Consider the following 14,438-nt stretch of genomic DNA (forward strand, 5'->3'; position numbering starts at 1 on the left):
AAAAAAAATATATATATATATGTATGTGTATACATATACATACACACACACATATATATATGTGTGTGTGTGTATATATATATATTCTAGAATCTTGGTGCTAGAGAGATGGCTCAGCAGTTAAGAGCATTGGCTACTTTTCCAGAGGCTCAATTTCCAGCATCCACATGGCAGCTCACAACCATCTCTAACTCCAGTCCACTTGGGGATCCAACACCCTGTTCTGGCCTCTGCAGCACCAAGCATGCATGTGGTATACAGACATACAGGCAGGCAAAATCCTCATACACATAAAAAGAAAAAATAATAAAATAAAGCGTGCCCTAGAATCTTACCATGGGATTCTGTTTCCTTCATAATTTCATCAGGATGTTCATCTAAGAAGAAATCTGGTAACAAGGGATGGCCTGAAAAATTAACCACCAAATAATATTATAATAATTATGTACTAATTATTATACTATATTACATACAAACTTAACAATTTTAATAAAATGTATATCCTTTTTAAAAAATCCTTTTGTGTCACTGGAAAGGGCCCACAGGTAACTTGAACTATTTGATCTAATTTATTATTCTTTTCTGTAACTTAGTTATCCTCTTCCACTATGACAAACTTCATCTTAAAATCTAATTTATTTATTTTTTTGCTTTGTTTTTCATGACAGGGTTTCTTGGTTGTCCTAATACTAGTTCTGTAAACCAGACTGGCCTTAAACTCAGAGAGATCCCTCTTTCTCTACCTCCCAAGTGCTAGGATTAAAAGCGTGTGCCACCAGTGCCTGGCTGAGATCTAATTTTTTGTTTCATTTTATTTTCTGACAAAGTCTTACTAGCTCTGGCTAACCTAGAACCAGGAAACTTGCAGCAATCCTCCTGCCTCTATCTCCCACCCACTGGAATTATATGTGACTAATGCCAGGTATGTATTTGTATGCAGGGATATAAAAGTGTGCGTGTCTACATGTATGTGTGGTTCTGCATACCCATGTCTCTCTCTCTCTCTGTGCATGTGTGTATGTGTGTGTGCAAGCACACGCGTGCGTGTGTGTGTGTGTGTGTGTGTGTGTGTGTGTGTGTGTGTAGAGGTCCTCCTCAGTCACTTTCCACCTTATTTTTTACAGCCTCTCATTGAATCTGGAGCTCACTGATTCAGTTAGACCAATGGCCCAACAAATCTGTCTCCTGTCTCCCAGCTCTGAGATCAGAAGGTGCAAAACACACTCATCAGCCTTTTACTACAAGGCTACAGTCCCCTAATTTTTGACTTGATCCAAATTCAAGTCCTCATGTTTCCACAGAAAGCAATTGACACACTCGACCATTTTCTCAGATGCCTGAAGGTCTTTTTCTTTTCTTTTGTTTTTCTCGTTTTTGAGACACAGTCTCACTATGTAGGCCAGGCTAGCCTTGAATTCACTGTTTCCCAAATGCTGGAATTAAAGGCATGTACCACCATATTCATTATCATAGTCATCTGTAATTTCAAAAGAAGAGATTTTAAAGAGTGGGAGGTTCTGGAAATCTCAAATTAGACAACTCTGTAAGGCAGACTTGCTCCTTCATCCTCATGGTCTACGAGGCTGTGCTTAACAGCAAACATTTTAAAACGGGTGGATTTTTGTTTGTTTGTTTGTTTGTTTGAGAAAAAGGAGAATAAAGAACTCTACTCCTGAGTCATGTGTCAGACATGTCTGACTCTTTACTCGGATTTCTAAGACTAACTTCAAAATGCTCAATTTCCTAATTTGGAAGCGGATAACTGAAACAAAGCTTCTGCATCCTCCTGCAACTCCAAGAGCTCTCACCTCACTTCTACTTGTTCAGCACCTTCTAGGGTGGAGGTGGTGGGGAGGTTTCCCTTCAGTGGAAGACAGCTTCTAACATAATGTACTCATTTTATAACCACACAAACACACACGAAACATGTCTGTTGATTGCATAAAATGTGGGAAGACATTATTACTTTAAACAGCCATAAGCCTTACCCGGTTTAATTGCATAGACATCAAAATCATTTATTCCTTCTTCTTTTAAGATATTTTCATCAATAATAAAGTTGCCAGTAAAACTTTTTGGCCTTTTGAAAATGGAGTACGCAGCATCTGCAATGATGTCGACTTTTCTACACTGGCTTTCCACGCCAGACCCTCCAAGCATATCCATAGCAGCGGTGTGTATGGCTGTGGAGCAAACATGGACGCACATGACTCCATGTCAAAGAAGACTATGGAATAACAGGACGGTACTCTACTCAAAATTGCCAAGGCAAATTTCTTTCTCGGATGATGAAAAATAAGGCCATGATAAGGAATTCGTTAACATTCTATAGAGAGAACCAGGAAGACAAAGAAACAAACATATGCCTTCCTCAACACAGAACCAAGGAGACAAACAGCAGATACGCCCGTTACTCAATGCAGACTGCACCTGCAGAAATCCTTCATGAGAAGCACAGCAAACCTCCTTAGAGTTCTCATTTAGAATGTTCAAGAATTTGTACCGCAGTCTTGGGAGAAGACTAACAAAAACAGCACTGAGCTGGGAGTTGGGCGAGTGGGGTTTATACCGACTGGGCCAAGATTTTTTGGCAAGCTACTATGACCCTTTGGATCTGAACTTCCTTTCTCTAAAATATGAAGCTCTCTTCCCAATGTTTTCGTCTCTGCTCCTTGCATTAGAAAACACATATTTCTTAATTGTTACTGTACCACCAGGAATGACAAGGCTGGAGGTGACCCTCTCCTCTCTGCTGCCATAACCAAATCAGCAGCTACAGGGCCACCCCCGCCTGCATAAAATCTGCTCCAAAGTGGACTGTCCTGTTTCCACCATTCAGATCCAGACCTGCCAAAAGTTAAGAGGCAGCCACTCCCTCTACTCAGCAGAAACGGTAAAGATCTTGTAAAAAAAAAAAAATCACAATTGCAAACAACCTAGCTGAGAGCCCGAGCTCCTCCTCTGGCCCCTATCCCTTCTCTGTACATGCTAAATTCATCAGAAGCAAAGTCTATAGCCAAGAGGGCACAGCTGCCAGTGTGGAGAAGCAATGCTGAGCCCAGCCAAGGCCAGCAGACAGCTGGGACACCGCTGTTATAATAATATGTTTCCTGGAGTCCATCCCACTAAGTAGGATGAATCCCCGTCTCCTTGAAAGGCAGTCAGGGGAGATTCCTGATGACTCTACACAAGAGGGAATGTGTTCTTAAACACAAGACACCTCACCTCCAGCCTGGAGCACAGCTACTCTCTTGAATCACTTTCATTTGCCTTCCCTCATGAATAATGCAGTAGTCTAGCTAACCGGCAGGCTCCTCTCTCTAATTCACCCACCATGTCAGACTAAATGTCTACATAAACACCAGGTGACTTTACTGCTCCTACCCCCACCCCCACCCCCACCCCCACCCCCACCCCCACCCCCGCTTATTACCACTCTCCTTTTAAAATCTTTCCAATAGCTCTCTACTGAATCACTTGAAACTGAAGCTGCCAGGCTAGGGAAGGAACTCTAATAGTACTTGCCTAGGATGTGTAAGGCCTGTGTTTAATCCTCTGTGCCAAGAAGGAAAAAAATCAGGTGGCTTAAGTTGACACGACAGACCAAAGTCTAGTTCCCCCATTCCCACCTGCTCTACCCAGCATTCCAGTGAACCTGGCGCACTGCAGATGCTCGAGTGCGCGAATGCTGTGGGAAATGACAGCCCGCACCCATTAAGCACCTCCTCAATCTCCGGCAGTCCACTATGCACACAGGTTTCCCATGTTGCACATGATTGTCTGTTGTTTCTACTGTCCATGAATATCTTGCCTAGTTTCCTTCCTGCTGACCCCAACATCCCCTGGAGACCATACTTTAATTTATACCTCCATCTGAAACTCTTTAACTCTTTAACATGGGCTGCAAGGCCTCCTTCTGTGTTTCAAAAGTGCTCTCAATGTGACTACTGTATCAGTCATCATGAAGAACACAGCTGTAAATTCAGTGGTGTCAAGGGCCTAATGCCACCAGTGGCTCCAAAGTGTCTAGTAAACCACCTAAAACAAATACCTCAGAGCTAGCAAAGACCTCAGCAAATCCTTTCAGTCCTGATAATACCCTCCATCCTTCCTCCATCCTTCCTCCATCCTTCCTCCATCCTTCCTCCATCCTTCCTCCATCCTTCCTCCATCCTTCCTCCATCCTTCCTCCATCCTTCCTGTTATACAATGTCTACCTATTACACAAGCTCTGTTCAGAAGGACCAGTTTAGAGCTAGCAGAAGGCAGGCATACTGCACACTCTCTCATCCACTTACTACTTATCAACACTCACTGAAATCTGGGGCTAGAGAGAGGGCTCAGTGGTAAACTGTACTGGCTGCTCTTCCTGAGGTCCTGAGTTCAATTCCCACCATTCACATGGCAGCCGACAACCATCTAGAACTGTAGTCTACTGGGATCCAACGCCCTCATCTGGTGTGCCGATGTACATGCAGGCAAAGCATTCATATCATAAAATACAGATTTTTAAATCTACATTCTGTCACATGACTTGTTACCTCATCTCCATATTATCCATCCTGCTTCCCCCATATCTGGTGGGTAGATCTGTCTTCTTCCCAGAGTTCTCGCTCTGCCCAGAAATCCCACCTAAAACTCTTGCCTAGCTATTGGCCATTCAACTTTTTATTACTCCAGTCTCAGTAATACATCTTCACACAGTGTGCAAATATACTGTAGTCATTGTAGGTTTCAGTGAGTTTTTTAAGGTCTTCTCACTGTTCCTGGATCCTGACAACAGGCATTTCCATCCACAGGATTTTTGCATTGGCTGCATCCTTAAACACTTTTCTCTTAGCCACAAGGCTCGCTTCAATCACTTCCGAATCTTTGCTCAAAATCCACATTCTCAAAAAAGTGAAACTTTTTGAAGTATTAGGAGGTAAAACCCGGCTGGGTGCCTCCCAGCACTTATAGGCAGAGGCGGATAGATCTCTGTGATTTGAAGGCCAGCCTGGTCTACATCGTGAATTGTAGGAAAGCCAAAGCTATATGAAAGAGAGACTCTGTCTCAAAAAAGTAAAATAAATAAATAAATAAGTTAAAACCTTCTCTCTTCAGTGCCAGAGACTGCTAATTTTACTGTATTTTTTACAAACATTATTACCTTCTGGCATACTGTAAAGTCTCATGCTCAAGTGAGTCTTCTGCCACCATCTCCAGCGTATCTGGACAATCGCCAGGTATATATGCCTAACTGCAACTACCACTTTTTCAATTAGTCTTTCAACCTGAAAAAATCTAAGAGAATTTGCTGAAACCATTCCTGTTGGCTTCCATGATACATTCTGTATGTTCTAGCGTTATGCTCCCATCATAGCTGCTGGCTAAAGAGTCAGCCACTTAGTCCAAGTTAAAGACTGTCAGCTGCACAGCGAACATCAAGATTCAGGTGACCTGAGATGTTTCACAGAATGTCAAGGATTTGGCTGAAAAAATCGCTCACTGGTAGAGTGTTCACTAAAGTGAGACAGTGGGTTTGAGCCTGGTGTGGAGGAGAGGTAAAAATCAAATTAAGGGATTTCTTTTAAGTACAAACCTGTTTTAGGCCATAAGGCATTGACTGCAATTTCACCTCTAAATTCTTCTGCCATCCCAAGCACACACATAGACATGCCATATTTGGCAATGGTATAAGCTGAAAGAAACCACAAAGAATAATAATATAATTAAGAAACTAATCTTTGAGTGGAAACACCCAACTTTCTGCTGCTATTTTCTCCCCAGGAAAATTTTTGACAATTCTTTTCAAATTACAAAATACATAAGATAATTCTTTATGTAGACAAGAATGACTCTAAACTCCTGATTCTCCTACCTCAGCATCCCAAGTACTGGGAGTATAGTTTACACATTGACCAAATATGCTGAGGTTGTTCGTTTGTTTTTAAAGACTTTATTGTTGTTAACTATGCATACATCTGTGTGTACGTATGTGCCAATGAGAGCCTGAGGAGACCGGAGTTGTCAGATGCCCCTGGGCTGGCATCACAGGCAGTTGTAGGCTGCCTAATGTGAGTGCCTGATCTACAGAGCAAGTTCCCGAACAGCCAGAGCTACATACTAAGATCCTATCTCAAAAACAAAGCAAACAATGAAGGTGATTATTTACAGAGAAAGCTTCACTCACAACTCAACAATACAGATATGGTGGTGTAGCTTAGCAGTAGAATATGTGATTAGCATTTGTGAAGCCTGGATTTCAACTCCAGCACCATAAAATGAAAAGCAATCAGGGTGTGTAGCAATCAGCAGCTAAGTGCATACTGTTCTTGCGCAAGACCGGAGTCCTCATGTGAGCACCATGTCAGGCAGCTCACAAGTGCCTGTAACTCCAGCTCCAGGGGACCTGATGTCTTCCTGGCCACTAAGGGCATCTGCACTCATATTCACATACTCACACAGAGATACACACTCACATCATTTAAAAAATAAAGGCTTCCGATTTACTTAACTTCATCAACCAGTGTATAACTTTAGTCTTGCTCTGCGGGTTCCTACCCCAGAGCCTTCCTAAATAAGAATAAAATATAAGAATAAGAACTAAATATATGATATTACTTTAAGGGAGGTGCAACACAGAGAAACTCTATCTGGCGAAACAGAAAGAAATAAAGAAAGAAATAAAGGAAGGAAGGAAGGAAGGAAGGAAGGAAGGAAGGAAGGAAGGAAGGAAGGAAGGGAGAAAGAATTTACTATCTTGATCACTGACATTCAATATTAAGCATCATGTCCAGACTATGCTTACATGATTAATACACTGATTAATTCCAAACAAATTAGCCAAACAAACTATCCCCTCAGCTAACACTTACCACAGTGCTGTTTGAACCACAGAGGATTTAGGTTCAGGGGTGGGCTGAGATTGAGAATATGAGCTACTTTGCTCTTTCTTAAAAAAGGAATACACGCTTTGGATCTGAAAATGAAAGAAAACACAAGTTAATAGCTTACGTTTAAAAGTACTTCACAGAGCAGCTGAATTCGCTCAGTGATCTGTCTAGTGCATCTTGTTGGTAGAGTACTTTTTTCCTAGAAAGAAGATAATAAGTGGAACTGGTTTTCATGCTTTGAAACCAATGTTTCATGCCCTGACCACATGATCTGCTTGATGGAAAAAAAAAATCATATCCTTTCTCTATTAGCTTTATGCTCAACTGAGGATATCTTCAACCACAGCTTCTCCCAAATTCTCCCACCCAAACACACACAATTTACAGACACAGTTAATATACCTGTCAGATAGTCATAGGTTCAAATCCTGCTTCTTCCCCCTTTGTATGTCTCTGGGTAAATCTCCATTCTAGTTCTTAGAGCGTTACTACACAGTGGTAATGCCCACTACCATCTAGGACTGATTAAAGGATTCAAAGGAGACACTTAAGACAGTGCATGTGCTCAACATGAAAGAAAAAGTCACTGTGAGTGGCGTCACATATCTTTAGTGTATTTCACAGGTACAAAATGCAATATGGAGTTTACAGGTTTGGTTCTGATTACTGTTTTATCTTCTTTAGGCAGAGTCTTAAGTCTTACATAGGTTAAGCTGACCTAGAATTCATTATGCAGACCAGTAGAGCCTTGAACACAAAACAATTCCACTGCATCTGCCTCCTGGGTGTTGAGACTATAGGTATGTACCCCTATAAGGGTTCGTTTTACTTTCAACTGTTTGTTGAAATACATTATTTATTTTCTAAAAGATTTATATTTGGGCTGGAGAGATGGCTCAGAGGTTAAGAGCACTGACTGCTCTTCCAGAGGTCCTGAGTTCAATTCCCAGCAACCACATGGTGGCTCACAACCATCTGTAATGAGATCTGGTGCCCTCTTCTGGTGAGTAAGCATACAGACAGATAGAATACTACACATAATAAATAAATAAATAAATAAATAAATAAATAAATAAATAAAGTCTTTTAAAAAAATTTATATTCAATATTTTTATAATTTTAAGTATTAAAGTTATAACATCATATAGCTAAACAACATACTGTAGCTCAGTTATAACCTTCTTTCATATTCAAGAACATCTAAGGACATCAAACATGGCAGTACATGACTATAATCTCAGCATTCAAGAAGCTGAGGCAGGATGGCAAGTTCCAGGTCAGCCTGAGCTGCATAGCAGACCCGGTCTGAAAAGTACAAGAGGAATTCTTGAAGTTGGAGCCACAGTTCAGCTGTAGAGCATATGTCTATGATATATAAGGCATACAGGTCAAGCCCCAACACTGAAATAAAAAAGGGAGTGAGAGCGGATTGTTAAATAAATGGCCCTTCATTTACATCAGTTTTTTTAACTGTGATTATTTCCAAACACAAAATTGTTACCAATTCCCACATTTTTCCCCTTTCAGCTTTCTGAGACAGCATTTCTCTTGTGTAGCCCTCGCTGTTTTGGAAGTCATTCTGAAGAACAGGCTGCCTTGAACTCAAGAGATATCTCTGTCTGCCAAGTGCTAGAATTAAAGGCGTGCACCACCATTGCTCAGTCACTGCAGTTTAGACACCAAATACAATCAATGCTACTACAGATTAGAGGTATTGATTATATTTGTAGTGGTTTTGATAGTAACCCTAACCTTAACCCTAACCAAAAAAACTGTTTTTCATTCCTAAAAGTATTTCATTTTTAAAATATTTTTCATTTATTTATTTATTTATTATGTATACAGTGTTCTGTCTGCATGTATGCCTGCAGGCCAGAAGAGGACACCAGAACTCATTACAGATGGCTGTGAGCCACCATGTGGCTGGTGGGAATTGAACTCAGGACCTCTGGAAGAACAACCAGTGCTCTTAACCCCTGAGCCATCTCTCCAGCCCAGTGTTTCACTTTCATAGAGTTGAAATGAGGACAGGAAAACAATATTATAACTGATTTTCATTAAAACTAAAATTGTACCTCAACCAATCAATAGGGAAAAACTGAGTCCATTCTAATAAGACCATACTTTGCAATCAGAGGAGGGATTCGTCTTGTTTACATCAAACGCACTGGCTTTCCTGTTATCCAGCTGCAATTTGCTAGCCAGTAGGGCCACTAACGTTACAAATCCACATCACACTCTTCATAACAACAAGCTCTGTCTTATACATCAAATTGAAGACTCTCAGCACTTAGACACTGTGCTGGCCGGGTTCTTGTCAACCTAACACAAGCTAAGGTCACCTGAGAGGAGGGAGCCTAGATTAAGAAAATGCCCCAATAAGATCAGGCTGTAACTAATTAGTGATCAATATGGGAGGGCCTGGCCTATTGTGCGTGGTCTTGGTTTTATAAGAAAACAGACTGAGCAAGCCAGAGTGAGAAAGCCAGTAAGCAGCAGCCCTTCATACCCTCTGCATCACTTCCTGCCTCCAGATTCCTGCCCTGTTAGAGTTCTAGCCCTGACTTCCTTCAATGATGGACTTCAATGTAGAAGTGTACGCCAATTCAACTCTTTGCTCGCCAACTTGTTTTTGGTCATCACAGCAATAGAAACCCTAAGACAGATACTAATATCATTAGCTTAATCATATGCCAACTAGATTTTAAGCTGTACTGCTGTCTGGTCCCATCTGTTTATATGTAAGTTCTCTGAGAACACAATAGGACATCCTGACCCACATCCTTGTTTCTGACTCACGTGAGGTAGGTTCCCCTGGTGTTCACATTCATCATCAAGTCCACTCTCTTTGTAGGAGTATCCAACGTGTTGGTCAAGCTGATAGCACTCGCATTGTTCACCAAAATATCAATTCCTGTGTCCAAAGAAATCAGTTCCATATTGATGCAAGTCAGCGCTTCTCTCTCTCTCTCTCTCATACACACAAAACATTTCCTCTATGGTTTATCCCTCAGCTGATTCAAAAATATAAACATACATACATATACATAGGTCTATAAATACACACATACATAATTAGACTATATGACTGACCAATATACCAATGCCAGATCCGGCAAATCTTTCTAAACTTATTTTCGCTGGCACACTGGAGAGTCAGCCAATGACCAGCTCTATGAAAAACTGCAAGGAGGTTTAGTGTTTACAAGCTGTAGCCTCAACCCTTGAGTATCAGTCTTCTCTCACTGGCTCCAGGAACCTTAGGTCAAACCCTCTCTAGTCCTCCCTGACCTATGACCTTTCCGAGAAAGGCGGTGGTTACATCTCTATTTCATCAGTGTTCAGGAATGATTTCAGGATCAAGGGACTACCTCCAAATCTCTCGACAGCTCTTTCCACCGCACTGGTGATTTGCTCTTCATCTCTCACATCGACAACACACGGCAAGGCCTTTCCTCCAGCCGCTTCAACTACAAAGAAGACGAAAAAGCATGAGGGTGTTTATTTTATTTTATTGTTGGTTTTTTCAAGTCAGGGTTTCTCTGCGGCTTTGAAGCCTGTCCTGGAACTAGCTCTTGTAGACCAGGCTGGCCTCGAACTCACAGAGATCCACCTGCCTCTGCCTCCCGAGTGCTGGGATTAAAGGCATGCGCCACCACTGCCCACCTGCATGAAGGTGTTTATAATTACACCTTCATTCTGATGCAACAATAGAAAAAAAATCCCCATTTCCAGCACAATCAAGATACATTACAAGGTCTTACAATCACAATAGACAGATGGACTAACCCAACCACCAGGGGCACTGCAGACTCCAAGCATCAACACAGTGCACACACATACATGCAGGTAAAAACACTAATGCAATAAAATAAACACATCTAAAAATAAAATGTTCACCCTGTTGTGGGAGGTCCTTCTGTCTATGTGTCGCTTTTATTGGTTAATGAATAAGGAAACTGGATTGGCCTATAGCATGGGAGGAGGAAGGCAGAGTCAGAGAGAAGCCATGGAGCTGCTGGGGATAGATGCTGTGAACTTTACCTGGTAAGCCACAGCCACATGGCAATATAAAGATTAATAGAAATGGGTCAAATTAATATAAGAGTGTAGTAGGAAGAAAGGGCCTGCTTTTCATCCTGGCCACGTGGCCAGCTTATACCCGAAATAACCACACAGAAACCGTATTAATTAAATTACTGCCTGGCCCATTATCTCTAGCCTCTTATTGGCTAACTCTCACATCTTGATTCAACCCATTTCTAACAATCTGTATGTTACCATGAGGTTGTGGCTTACCAGGAAAGATTCAGCATGTCTGACTCTGGCATCTCCATGGCGGTTCTCTCTCTCTGCTTTCCTCCTCCCAGAACTGAGTTCTGTCTTCTCCACCTACCTAAGTTCTGCCTTATCAGGCCAAGCAGTTTCTTTATTGATTAGCCAATAATTAATAAACAATAAACCAATAAACAGAAAGACCTCCTACACCATAAGAGTTAGCCAATAAGAAACTAGAGCTAATGGGCCAAGCAGTGATTTAATTAATACAATTTCTGAGGGATTGTTTTAGGTCTAAACTAGCCGGACAGCCAGAAACCAACAAGCAGCTTCCTTGCAACAGTTTGGCACAGCAATGTGGTGGACTAAATCCATGTAAAACCCAAAAAAGCTTGAAAAGGAATTCTAGACACAGAAAAACAAAGTTTAGCCTCACTTTTTTTCAGCTGGCGGCGTGTTGCCGCTCCCTGAAGGGAGGTTTTCCTGATGCACTGGTAGCAGAAAAAAGCTACCTTTTCAATAAGGCAGCTTCCTGGGCTGTACTGCCAATGCAAACTCCAGCTATGGAGCACTTGAATGGCATTTGTGGGCCCCGTTGTTTGTGTGCCCACTCAGGGTTGGAAGGAAAGTAGCTGAGACCAGCTCAGCACCCCCACCTGGGCAGGCCAGGAACTCAGAGACCCGCTTGCCTCTGGCTCCCGAGTGCTGGGATTAAAATGTGCACCACCATTTATTTACTTTATTTTATTGCACGTGCACATGCTATAGCTTGCAGAAAGCCAGTTGTCTCCACAGTGTGGGTGTGGGGATCTAGCTCATGTTGTCGGGCTTGGCAGCAAGCACCTTTCTTTACCTGCTGAGCATCTCACCAGCCCTAAACACAATTATTCTAGAGTAACTTTCAAACAGAGAACACTAAACCCTACAGCAAACTATGTACTGAGACCACGGGAAGAGCAGTCCGTGCAACGGCAGTCGCCACACTCACTTTCTTCAGCAGCAGTGTAGATTGTGCCTGGGAGTTTCGGGTGTGTCTGGGTGGTTTTTGCAGCGATTACAATATTTGCTCCATCCTTCGCTGCTTTCAACGCAATAGCTTTGCCAATGCCTCGGCTTGCACCCGTGATAAAAATCGTGCATCCCGCTAGCTTCCTAAACAGAGAAAAGGTGACTTTATTAGAAACTTCACTGCTTTATCTATACCAGCTTACACACATTTTTGTGATTTACTGATTACCCCCAACCCACCTGACAAATTAGAACCCTTCTATATTTCCACTGGACACGACTGATAAATTATTTATGACAATTGCAGTTGGCCAGTCTTAACTGAGATCTGACAAACACAATCTGCTCAAACACAAAGTAAATCTTAAAAGAATTACAGAGTATGAGGTAACAGGTAAGTGTGCCATACCCAGCTCTTGTACAGGGGAGCTGGAGATTTCAATCAAGGTCCTCAGGCTTACCCAGCAGACCCTTTGCCCACGGACTCATCCACCAGTCTAGATTTTGTTTTGCTGTTGTTTGGAGACAGAGTCTCATGCAGCACAGTCTGGCCTTGGGCCCCTAGTCCTGCTTCTACCTTCCAAGTGCTGGGATACAGGCAGGGAGCACTATGCACGTCAACAAGGCTTATTTGTGAGTGACAGGTTCACACATAAAGTTTTATCCTTCACATTCACAACACATGATCTACAAATCATGTCTACAAATAGTAGCTAGAGTGGAAAAACCAAATATGGATTAAGTAGTGAAGGATGAATATAAGTGGTTTACCACACAATGGAATAGTGCTCAGCAACAAAATGCAATGAATTACCAAGCTGTGCCACAGTATGGACAAACCATCTACTCACACTGACCATAGTATATGACATGGACAGAGAAATCAAACTGTAGAGACCCAAGCCCAGCAGCTGCCTGGAGAGGGAGGGAGAGGGTTTGGGAGCCAACAGCTGAAGGCTAGGAACTTCTTTCTGGGATGGTAGAGGTTTTAAATTGATTGTGGTGACTTTTTTCCTCCGGAGATACAGAACTACTGACTGATTGATGTAAGAATTACATCTCAGTACAGCTGTTAAGCAAACTTAGAAGGAGCAAGAACAGGCTGACTAGAAAAAGCCCTGATTCAAACACCCTGATATCCCTAGCTCCCACTTCTCTACACCTCCTACCTTCACACTGACTTTTCTACTTACTCTGCTGTTAGGGTGACTACAAGAAAAAGTGATAATGAGACAGGTGATTTGTTAACGGAGAGACAAGCAGTGCCTGCCATCTGGGGGATTACACCGGAGTAGGACATCCTAGGTGCAGGCAGCAGCGGTTTGAAATAAGGAATAACCATATATTAGTTGCTTTTCTATTGCTGTGATAAAATACCATGACTAAAGCAACTTACAGAAGAGGGCTTACGGTGCCAGAAGGAGAGGAGCCTACCATCCAGCACAGCAGGCAGGCCTGCCAGCTCAACACCAACCTGGGAAGCTCACATCTCAACTACAAGCAGGAAGCAGAGAGCAAACTGGGAATGGCGGCCTGGCAGTGAAGCCTCAATGCTCACCCCAGTGACATACTTCCTTCAACAAGCCACAAATCCTAAACCTACTCAAATAGCATCACCAGCCCCATGGGGATCAAGTAGTCAGAATCTGAGCTTATGGAAAACAGTCATTCAAATCATCATAAATCACTTTGATGGGAAGAAACCAAAGTGAAGAAGTGGGAAAGAGACAAAAATGTAAAATACAGCAAACATACAAAAACCTTGAAAAATGAGCAAATAAAGCTTTAATAGAAACAAACAATGGGGGGGGCTGGAAAGACAGCTTAGGGGTTAAGAGCTCTGGCTGCTCTTCCAGAGGACCCAGGTTCAATTCCCAGCACTCACATGGTAGCTCACAACTGTCTGTAACTCCAGCTTCAGGGGGTCCAACACCTTTGTACTAATGCACATAAAATAAAGTTAAATAAATTGAAAAACAAACAAACAATGGTATACCTACTATCCAAGCCAAGAAACAGAGTAGAACCAAAGCCACCAGCCCACTTCTCCCTATTATGGTTTGTAAACAAAACATCCAGCTGGGCAGTGATGGCGCACGCCTTTAATCCCAGTACACAGGAGGCAGAGGAGAGGCAGAGGCAGAGGCAGAGGCAGAGGCAGAGGCAGGTGGATCTCTGTGAGTTTGAGTCCAGCCTGGGCAATGAAGTGAGTTCCTGGAAGCCAGAACTGTAACACAGAGAAATCCTATCTCGAAACAAACCAAAAAATGAAAAGGA

At 42.3% G+C, this 14,438-nt stretch overlaps 1 protein-coding gene across 3 annotated transcripts in view; it reads right to left on the reverse strand.

Moving 5' to 3' along the window:
* The window catches only part of Hsdl2 (hydroxysteroid dehydrogenase like 2), a 36,354-nt gene that overhangs the window by 14,280 nt on the left and 7,636 nt on the right, over positions 1-14,438 (reverse strand). The window contains exons 2-8 of one of the 3 annotated variants that reach the window (XM_050163811.1): positions 12,142-12,305; positions 10,247-10,345; positions 9,675-9,789; positions 6,858-6,961; positions 5,582-5,680; positions 1,989-2,183; positions 336-407 (exon numbers count right to left, since the gene is read on the reverse strand). In XM_050163811.1, coding sequence (XP_050019768.1) covers positions 336-407; positions 1,989-2,183; positions 5,582-5,680; positions 6,858-6,961; positions 9,675-9,789; positions 10,247-10,345; positions 12,142-12,305 — 848 coding nt within the window. The remainder of the gene's footprint in view (positions 1-335; positions 408-1,988; positions 2,184-5,581; positions 5,681-6,857; positions 6,962-9,674; positions 9,790-10,246; positions 10,346-12,141; positions 12,306-14,438) is intronic. The other 2 variants (XM_050163813.1, XM_050163823.1) reach the window with 2 other exon arrangements.

This window comes from Alexandromys fortis, unplaced genomic scaffold (assembly GCF_014885135.2).
Source record: "Alexandromys fortis isolate MF-2015 unplaced genomic scaffold, M_Fortis_MF-2015_v1.1 scaffold_18, whole genome shotgun sequence".
Classification (NCBI taxonomy): Eukaryota; Metazoa; Chordata; class Mammalia; order Rodentia; family Cricetidae; genus Alexandromys; species Alexandromys fortis.